Genomic DNA, 10,348 nt, shown 5'->3' with positions numbered 1-10,348 from the left:
TTCTGTCTGAGCCGTGGGTGATTTTTATTTGGGTCCAAGAAAAAAAAACAAAAAACCTGCTTTGGAAAAGCTTCAACTCAGATTGAAGACGCTTTTCAACATTAGCAGGAGTCCTCGGTCCTGAATGTGGGTCAATTGGGACCTAAAAAAAAAAAAGAAAAAAATGATTACTTGGTTTGTTTTAATCACACTAATCACATAGCACCATTTCTCTTTTCTCCTGTATACTGTATAATGATTTATAATCCCGCTATCAGAAGACTCCAATTTGAGGGAGGTCTCAAGGTTTTCCTCTTCACTTTGTGTCACATCTGCTTTGCTCGTCAGAGATCTAAATCTACATCCTGATTTTAGATCAGACTGAAATAAACATGTGAGCGGATGTAAAAAAAAAGAAAAAAGAAAATAAAAAAAAAAAAAATCATCAAAGTGTTAATCTGTACAGATTCATAGCATAAAATGGTTATATTCTACTTATGACTGGTTATGACTACTAAAACAAAATTTTTTTTTTAATGAAATTTAATATTAAAATGAATATCATTGAATGGAAAACATTGAAATCCAGTGTTTAGTACAAAGCCACAAAATTGATCAACAATACTCCAAATCACAGCAGGAAAGACATCGTACGCTTCATCAAAGTGACCCATCATAAATATTTAGAGGTCTGGTGTAAACCGTGAGCCGCTGCCGGATTCCAGCAGGCGTGTTAGAGAATGAATCCTTTTCACGCTGATGGTGGGTGTCGAGCTACGCCTGGTAGGGCGAGTGGATTATCTCAGACATACATGAGGAGTCTGAGGAACACAAGGAGCTTTCATGGTTTTGTTCAGAGTGGGACAAGGAGAGTTGCGTCTGTTTGTGCCTCAATGTGTCCTCAATATTCAAGATGGGTTTTTTTTTCCCCACAAGAGCCACTCCTCAAGTCATGTACAATACTTTCTCATATTAAAGGAGAAAAAAAAATACGGTATGAACGCTAAGCATGCGGCGCAGCACTTCTCCTCAGGTAAATACAGACTTAATCATACTTAATAATTAATGAGCTGCACTTCTGCCTGGCATTTAGAAGTAAAGTGAGGTATGTTACCTGAATCTGGCTCCTCCTCTTGACAGGTTGAGGCGCTTCTGATGCTCAAGATGAAGGTGTTGGAGGTACGATGTGTCTGGGGAGGTATGGTGTGAATTGAGCTGCACTGAAGACTGAACAGAATGGAGCAGTGAGAGAAAGCGAGAGAGAGAGAGAGAGAGAGAGAGAGAGAAAGAGGGGCTGCCCTCTGTGATGCCAGTGCAGGTCTGTGGGACAGTGGGCAGAAGCATTCGCTTGTGTGTGCACGTTCACTCCACTGTGTGTGTGTGTTCATGTGTCCCTGTGTGTCCCTCAGTGCCTGGTGGACCAACACAATGAGCTGCTGTTCTGTCGCCCTCGCGATCCTGGACCCCCCTGAACCCCACCCCTCATTCTCCTCCATCCTCTTTTTCATCTATCGCCTTCTCAGACTCCTGTTTTTATGCCTTTTCTTTTTTGCTTTCGATTTCTCTACTTTTCTCTTCATGAACTCAAAACAAGACCGTTTAGCCATTATAATGCTTCTCCTGAACGATCGACCGTTTAAGGAGTCAAACACCTGGACGTTCTGTTACAGGATCGTCCTGAAGTCTTTAATTCCTCTCACATCACCAATCGTTACACTTCTTATTTATATATCATATCTATAGCAGCTGCGTGTAATAGTTCCCTCACCAGCCTTTTATTCCTCACTTTATGAAAAAAAAAGTGCAAAGTGTAAATCTGTCTTGAAGCTAGATGAGACACACAGTTGCTTCCTTTGCTGTTGCTATGACAACAATAGTGTATTAGAAGAGTACATTCATCTGAACCTGAGGTTTGATATACAGCTTTTTGTCATGGACAGCATGGAGTCCTTGTGTTTGTGTGTTTGTGTGTTTTTGTGTTATCATGTCTCCTGGTTTCTGTTTTGTTATTCAGTTGCCTGGTCTCCTGAGTCTCCAGATCTGTGAGAGCGTGTCGTTCTGTTTAAACATAGCATGTATCCATTTAATCATTTTATTTCATAGCATTTATACTTATTTCTATATAGTAAAAGTGTAATAGATATTTATTATGTAATTATAATAAAATAAATTAGTTGTGTCTTTTCTTTTTCAAGCTCATTAGAGATTTAACTGTAATCTTCTGAACACGAAAATAAAACCCAAGATTAAATGGTGTAGCAGTTGCTGGTGAGGACGAGCGGCGCAGCGTTTTTGCCTCCGTGCAGTCGCCTGGGGTTAAAAATCGGATGAAGTCTTTCATTAAACTTGTCTGTAAACGTGTAGATATGAATCCCTGAATCAGGACAGAAGAAGGAAACACGTCCCATATCGTAATCCAGATAAATGGCCACCTTTCTGGGTTTGGAGGTGAGGGACAGACAGGTCGGCGGCAGCGTGTTGGCCGTGTACTGATTTCCGCTCCTCAGGCTGAGCGTCCAGAAGCCGTTTGATGGACTGACGGTAAATTTCCCCTTCCTGTTAACAGAGTTTCTTACCACGCCGAGGTCCCAGTCTGTCTTGTTTCCTACTTCCACTTCCCAGTAGTGTCGACCTGAGATGAAGGCTTCCTTGGACATCACGTTGGTCACACGGTCAAACCTTTTGGGATTTTCAGGAACCTCCTGCTCCTTGGTGGTGTGTCTGACCTGCTTCCTGTCGTCTGAGATCGAGAGGTTGGCGTGAGCTGTACGAGGGTTCAGTGTGAGCTCCACTGTGAGAACAAAAGACCGTCAGCTCTGCAGCACATCCACCATACAAACACTTTAACTATAGGTGAAGATTATCAGACTCAAACATACCTGTGTATATCTGCAGCTTGTTCAGCTCTGTGAATTCAAACATATCACTTTCAGATTATTTGCAATTCATGCTTCAATTGTACTCTTTTTAGTTTTCCTTCTTAATCACCTGGTGTGTAAGTCCTGGTCTAAATACAGGACTGTAAATGGGTGGAAAATTGAAATGTTCATAATCAGACACTTTTTTGTCATTTCATTAAAATGTTTCTAGAAAAAATTACACATTAAAAAAGTTAAAGGTTGAAAATATATATTTTAAAATATGAAATCGAATTAATATTTAAGTTTGCAAATTCTAAACTTTATTTACTTATTTATTTATTTATTTATTTTTATGATTTTTTAAAAATTTATTATTAACAGCATCCTGCTTTTTACTTATTATCATTAACAATATCAAAAGTTCACAATTTTTTTTTCATTTAAATATCCCTGTGTTATAACTCCTTGTCTTTTTTTTTTTTTTTTTTTTTTTTTTGAGTTGTTCCTTTTTTTTGTAGTAAACATGACTTTTACACACTTTTTTTTTGCCTGCCATTCTATCAGACATGGGTGTAAGTCACACACGTGCAAGTCACAAGTAAGTCTCAAGTCATGAATGTCAAGTCAAAGTCAGGTCGAGTCTTTTTTAATATTTGTCAAGCAAGTCTCAAGTCTCAAATATGCGACTTAAGTCTGACTCGAGTCAAGTCATATGACTCGAGTCCCCATCTCTGAATCATTTAACTCAAGTCCGAGTCAAGCCTCAAGTCATGAATGTCAAGTCAAAGTCAAGTTGAGTCTTTTTTAATATTTGTCAAGCAAGTCTCAAGTCTCAAATATGCGACTTAAGTCTGACTCGAGTCAAGTCATATGACTCGAGTCCCCCATCTCTGCATTCTATCGAAGTACTAGATTATAAGATTAGGTGCATATTTTATTTATTATAATTAATTTAATTGTACAATGAAAACAAATAAAACTTTTTTGATAGAAGGAATAGTGTGAAAGCTGAATGATGTACTTGATATTCGTACTTCAGATTGACGGTGTGTTAAAACATGTTGTACGCATACACACCTGCTTTAGAGAGTTTGTTAGCCTCGGCCCTGACGGTGTTGACGAAATCGCTCACGGCTTTCCTGGTGAATCCCACACACGGCTCTGTCTCCAGAGTCACCTTTGACCAGTCCCTCATCTCTCTGGGTAAATGAAGGAAACTCTACAAATAAGAAAACAATAATAGTTTTTTTATCTAATAAAGAAAAAAAACATTTACTGTGTAGATTTTTTTGGGGAAAGGACAGATTTACTGTTTTTTAATCATTAATGCCTATTGTGGAACTATTACTGATCATTTTTCTGTTGTTACTGCACAAAATAGCTAGAAATTGCTTCTAACAACGGTGGGGTCTCCGTTGTTAGAGAAATGCTTCAGAAAACTGAGTCGGGCCGACAAACAAAACAAAAACAAATCTAACGTGTAGCCAATGAGCAGAAAGGGGCGTGTCTTGTCAATATGGGCGGAGAGAGTGTTCAGTGCGCATGTGTGACATTAGCAGAAAGCGGTTTTAACATTGACATGGAGGATAAAAACAAAGAAAGAAAGAGAAGAAAGACTTACGATAAGGTAAGAAGTAGGACGTGTTAATATAGGATCAGCTTTCCAGCGCTGGAGAGAACTGAAGGAGCAGGAAGTTGGTCACATATTCACAGATTGGAGTTTCCTGAGTCAATAACTCCTGAGCTAAACGCTGTTACTACACAAATAACACCTCTTTTCTATCGTAGTAATGTAGAGACGCAGCTACAACCGTGTTTTGTGTAGTAAAAGCGTTTAGCTCAGGAGTTATTGACTCGGGAAACTCCAATCTGTGAATATGTGACCAACTTTACTTAAGACGCCGAGGCGCTTTTTTCCTTCTCGATAGGTGAGTAACGTTGGTTTTGCTTTGTTACACAGAACTAATATATGTCTTTGTCCTTTACATGATTATGCTTGTGTGTCATTTTTGGTTGTTTGTTTATCTGCAATCGTATTGTTCTTCCCTTCAGCTATGATAAAGACACATTTCTTTCCATTAGTTGCCTGGGTTACGTATGTATGTGTGGGCGGAGCTATCGATACAGGGGTGGGACCCATTTGGGTTAGGGGCGTGTTTGTTTTGGTGATTTCAAATGTTAACATTGGCTTTCAAACAACGGAGACCCCACCTTTAAATAGATGTCTATTTTTAAAGAAGCAGGCTCTTTTTTTTCTAACCCGGGTTAGACATCTAGGACAGATGTAATTACCTAACCAAGCTTGCAATGTAGATTAAAAAAATAAACTGAAATAAAGAAATACATCTGAAATAAAGATCGGTGTAACTCGTGTGATGAGGAAGTAGATTGCATACAATATAATTTGTTATGAAGAACATCTTCACAGGGGTCTGTGTAATATTTCCTAAGTATTTTTAGTATTTCTTGTTTTCATCACGTCTCCAGAATTTTCCATGATCTCAAAGATTTCAATGTAACTGTCCTCTCATATACTGTACGGCTTGTTGAGATCAAATCATATTAGAATTAGAGATACATGGCCGTAATATGTGAAACTGAATATGTTGGTGTTAACTGATAATAAATGACTGTTTTGTTGGGTTTGGAGAAGAGTGTGACTGAATCAGAGCTACAGCACCATCTGCTGCTACGTAGACGTGTGTTTTTAGTGAGATGGACATATTTGGGATTTGCAAACGCACGAGAAATAATCTCATGATCGTGCACACAAATCTATAAAATGACCAAATCATAAAATCGTAAGTGCTGCTTTGATAAAGATTATAGTTTTCAATGAAAATCTGGATTAAAAATGGATTAAACATATCATCAATAACAGACAGATTCAGATGTGAAGTGTGGAAGAACTGGGTTAGGGTTAGGGTTAGGGTTAGGTTGCAAAACCTTAACAAATAAAATCATATTTATTCATGTTTTATAATTAGGGAGTTTTTTTCAAAGCGTGTGTGAATCCTGAATCCAATGGGGTTGAATGTAAGAGTCTCTCAGGCACTGAACCAAGAAACCAACTAAATATTGTTAGCATTTTTGTACTAAAAAATACTAACAAATATGTCAATCATCAACCGATCATTTTTAACCCACCCTGCATTAGGGGCGCTTTCATTCATTTCTTTACACTGATAACAGAACTCACTCTTTTAAGAAAGTCCTTAGTATCCAGAAGATCGTCTGGTGTTGTCTGTCCACTCTCCAGTTCTGCGATCTCTTTCTCCAGCTCCTTCATGAGACGCTCCACTCGTTTCTCAGCCTCTTGTTGTTTCTCCTCCACCTCGGCTACCACCGCTTTGTGAGCTGCCTCCACCGAGCTGAGGAGGGCAGAGAAGACCCTATGACTCTCCTGCACCTCCCGCAGACACGAGCTCTGATCAGGAGAACACAGTCAGAGACATTGTAATGTCTTTCGTGGCTTATAATGTCAGCTTCTCCACACACTCCACCAAATTCTCTATAATATCTCTTCAATTAGCCATACTTCATGAGTATAGTCTATGTAGGGAGGTTGTCATCTTGTTTCTGTTTAGACCTGACCTCGGCATGCTACATCAGTGATTCATTTCTTCAAGCTGTCTAAAAGTTAAATGTTCTCTGGCCAAACGCTAAAGTGCGCCAAATGACACGGCGGAGATAAGTTGCGGGATTGAATTCCAATGATGCTGCAGCCACCTGAGTGAGAGGAGGATACTCTCTCTCAATACAGTGAGTAGGTGAAGCTGACAAATTAATGCATCAGTCATTCACTCACTCATTTTCTACCGCTTATAAGAACTACCTCGGGTCACGGGGAGCCTGTGCCTATCTCAGGCGTCATCGGGCATCAAGGCAGGATACACCCTGGACGGAGTGCCAACCCATCACAGGACACACACACTCTCATTCACCCACACAATCACACACTACGGACAAATTTTCCAGAGATGCCAATCAACCTACCATGCATGTCTTTGGACCGGGGGAGGAAACCGGAGTACCCGGAGGAAACCCCCGAGGCAAGAACATGCAAACTCCACACACACAAGGCGGAGGCGGGAATCGAACCCCCAACCCTGGAGGTGTGAGGCGAACGTGCTAACCACTAAGCCACCGTGCCCCCCCTGCATCAATCATGTCAGTAAATCTTTCCTTCAAGCTTCTACTTACTTGCAGCTGCATGAAAGAAAAAAACCTTTGTGTGGCGAGATCCAAGTCGGATTCACGCGTCTAATTCACATTAAATCCCTGTCAAGCTTACTAGAAACAAAAAGAAAAAAAAATCTGTATTTCTATCTGTTTATATATGATCTATTCATTTATTGAATTTATTCTATTGTTACGTATTCAATCTATTCACTGGAGATGCATGTCTTTGGCTCATTTTACTGCTGATAAGGAGTTGTTTTGAGGCACATGGTCGAGGAAAAAGGTAACGCTTGTGTGGGTTGGTGGCACTGGGACTGGTTGTTCCAACAAACTGGGCAAGCTGGTGAGGAAGAATAGGATTAATCTTTAATCCTAGGAACATGTTTAGCCACAGATTCATTCAGCCACATGCTTGAATACATCTCTGGGGTTATTTCGTACTATCTTCCATCAGATTGCACGACACAGTGGTACCAGTACCTCCTACTCCACTGACTGATTCACACACACATTCCACAGATATCGCATACATATTATGTAAATACCAAAGATGTTGCATGTGTATTTATATAAGTAGGACTCTAGCATTTGGTGACGTTACTCCTCTTACTCGCGGTGCTGTATAAACTTTAATTCACCCCACAGGGGATTAATAAAGGTAAGGTATCTAATCTTACAGACTCACCTTCAGGAGTTTAAGAGACTGCTTGAGTTTATCCATTTTCTGAATCCTCTCTTCGATCATGTGCTCCACCTCAGTGTCCGTTTTCTCTATCTGCTCATACTTCAGACAATAAAACCACCGTTTAGTTCATTTAGACAAAAATCCTCCTCCGCTTTAAGAACTATTGAAACTCTTTAACGAAATGCTACCTACAGTTTCGTTTAAAAGTCCACCAACACTGACAGATTTGGCTTTTCCATCCTTCCTTGATTTTCTGTATTGCTCTGTAACATCTGCCAGTATACGATTGATGCTGAGGTGAGGTTTGGAGGTGAAGACCTTGCTGCAGTAGGGACATTTGCCCGAGCCGGTGCGGCTCCAGTATTTGCGCAAACACACTTTACAGAAGCTGTGACCACAAGGTGTTGTGACCGGACTGCTGAAGATATCCTCACACAGCGTGCACCGGAAATACTTCTCCGGCAGAAGGCTGAAGGCCGAAGCCATTTCCTGGAAAAATATTTATAGCTTCTTAAACCAAATCAGGTCAAGTTTAAGCAACGTAACATCACTATACACCTGTGCAGTGAGTCTGATCAAGTTTTCAGATAGCCAGCAGACAAACCGATGCAGGACACGACGACGTGTGTGAAAAAAAAGCAATCCGAATAATGTTTTATCCAGTGTTATCCAAATGATGTCAGGAAGTGTGTTAGAGGAAATTAAAAATCAGAGATGGGGGACTCGAGGCATATGACTTGACTCGATTCAGACTTATGTCACAAATTTGAGTCACAAATATTAAAAAAAGACTCAACTTGACTTGGACTTAACATTCATGACTTGAGACTTGACTCGGACTTGAGTTAAATGACTCAGAGGCGGGGGACTCGATTTGACTCAAGTCAGACTTAAGTCGCAAATTTGAGACTTGCTTGACAAATATTAAAAAAGACTCGACTTGACATGCATGACTTGAGACTTACTTGTGACTTGCACACGTGTGACTTACTCACACCTCTGTTTTATGTTTTATTTTTCTTACAACAGAGGATTTTTTTTATCCATTTATGTGATTAGAACATCACAGTGTATTTTTTTGTCCCATTTAAATTACATGGTATAATGTCATGGAATGCCTTTGGAACAAATCCTAGTAGCTTTGAACACTTGTTCCTTCACCAAACTCTTTTTTTTTTTTTTTTTATCTTAGGACAAAAAACACAGAAACCACAAAGTGTAAACTGCAGCTCTTCGGTCCTGAACACTTTGTTTTGTCCTAAATAGCACTGACACTGGAGTCATTTCCCCCCAAAAAATGCTATTTAACACCTTTTTACTGATATTTTCACCATATGATCGAATCACGAACAAGCTGCCGTTTGAATTACTGACAGGTCAGAACTACTGACAGAGCTGCTGTTCTTCTGATCTGAATCTGAATTTATGGCACTGTGCTGAAAAATACAGTCAAAATACACATCACGATACGGGAAACTACACCATAGTGTATATATTAGCATTTCTAAAACATTAGCATTTCTAAAACATTAGCATTTCTTTATCACTCCGACAGAAAGGTCAACAGAGACAAAAAAGCTGGGTGTGTTCCAAGAACTATTCAAGGCTATGGAAGTTTCGAGATAATGTTTACATTTGAGAACATACAGCGCTTCCTGGTACTGAAACCGTATACAACTATACAGTACAACTATACAACTATACAAAGCACGATCGATGCAAGAAATACTTTGACATGCAGATTTGTAACCACAGATTTTTCGCATACTCAGAATCTGATGAATCATTGCTCTGGTATAAGGTACTCTCTTGACGTAGTAAATGCTTTGTGCTGTAGACATTTGCTCTCATTAACTATTCGCCCAGACAGGAGGCACGCAAAAGAACAGGTTTAACCACATCTCACATCTCACAGCGTCACAGAAACAAATCAGCGCTGAAGTAGAGATTCTCTGCACTCTGGAAACTCTAAAGGCCTCAAAGTCAAATTCAACATTTCATTTCTAAGCTAGAAATCATTCAAATATCTAAAAAAAAAATTGTTATTAAATCTTAGGAATTGGATGGTTAGAATCATCTCTCATTGTAATAATAAATAAAGAGAACAAACATTTTGTCCTGTAGGGAATTGTGTGTGTGTGTGTGTGTGTGTACATATAACATACAGTATAGTGATAATGGCCTGGTTGAATCTTACCTGGATGTTTGGTTGTGTGTTGAACCACGTATTCTTCTCTGCTTCTCTCACAATAGTTACTATACTAGTGAGTTAAAACATTGTGATCATATCTGCAGGTGTGTTTGTGTCAAGGGGAGGGACAAGGGGAGGGACAAGGGGAGGGACAAGGGTAAAGACACACGCAGGTACGCATACAGGGACAACCCGTATCCTTTCATTCTGCTTTAGATGAACGAAGATGCTAAAAAAAGAGCCTCTGTATAGAAGAGCCTCTGTAAATAGTATAGAAACATATTATATATATATTTATATATATTTTTTTTGCTGAACAAAAGAGAACAAAGAGAATTATTTTAATTTTACTATTTTAAAGTGTATAAATTTGTGCACAATTTAACGTTCATGTTAAACCTCACCTCATGATGTGTCTCGGGTAAAAAAAAAATTATTAGATATTAAACA

At 39.3% G+C, this 10,348-nt stretch overlaps 2 protein-coding genes across 2 annotated transcripts in view; both read right to left on the bottom strand.

Moving 5' to 3' along the window:
• Positions 1-2,109: 2,109 nt before the first annotated feature.
• Positions 2,110-10,017, bottom strand: btr02 (bloodthirsty-related gene family, member 2). The gene is made up of 7 exons (XM_060897300.1): positions 9,905-10,017; positions 7,900-8,196; positions 7,708-7,806; positions 6,040-6,267; positions 3,918-4,059; positions 2,859-2,885; positions 2,110-2,770 (listed from the first exon to the last, which is right to left on the bottom strand). The coding sequence occupies exons 2-7, from the start codon at positions 8,191-8,193 to the stop codon at positions 2,226-2,228; spliced, it is 1,335 nt and encodes a 444-aa protein (XP_060753283.1). The 5' UTR covers positions 8,194-8,196; positions 9,905-10,017; the 3' UTR covers positions 2,110-2,225.
• The window catches only part of LOC132864072 (zinc finger protein 354C-like), a 232,810-nt gene continuing 227,284 nt past the window's right edge, over positions 4,823-10,348 (bottom strand). The window contains exon 5 of the transcript XR_009650174.1: positions 4,823-5,051. The gene's annotated coding sequence lies outside the window, so the exon portion shown is untranslated. The remainder of the gene's footprint in view (positions 5,052-10,348) is intronic.

The sequence above is a fragment of the Tachysurus vachellii genome, chromosome 21 (assembly GCF_030014155.1).
Source record: "Tachysurus vachellii isolate PV-2020 chromosome 21, HZAU_Pvac_v1, whole genome shotgun sequence".
NCBI lineage: Eukaryota > Metazoa > Chordata > Actinopteri > Siluriformes > Bagridae > Tachysurus > Tachysurus vachellii.
The sequence above is the reverse complement of the archived record's forward strand: the minus strand, read 5'-3'. Positions and strand labels throughout refer to the sequence as shown.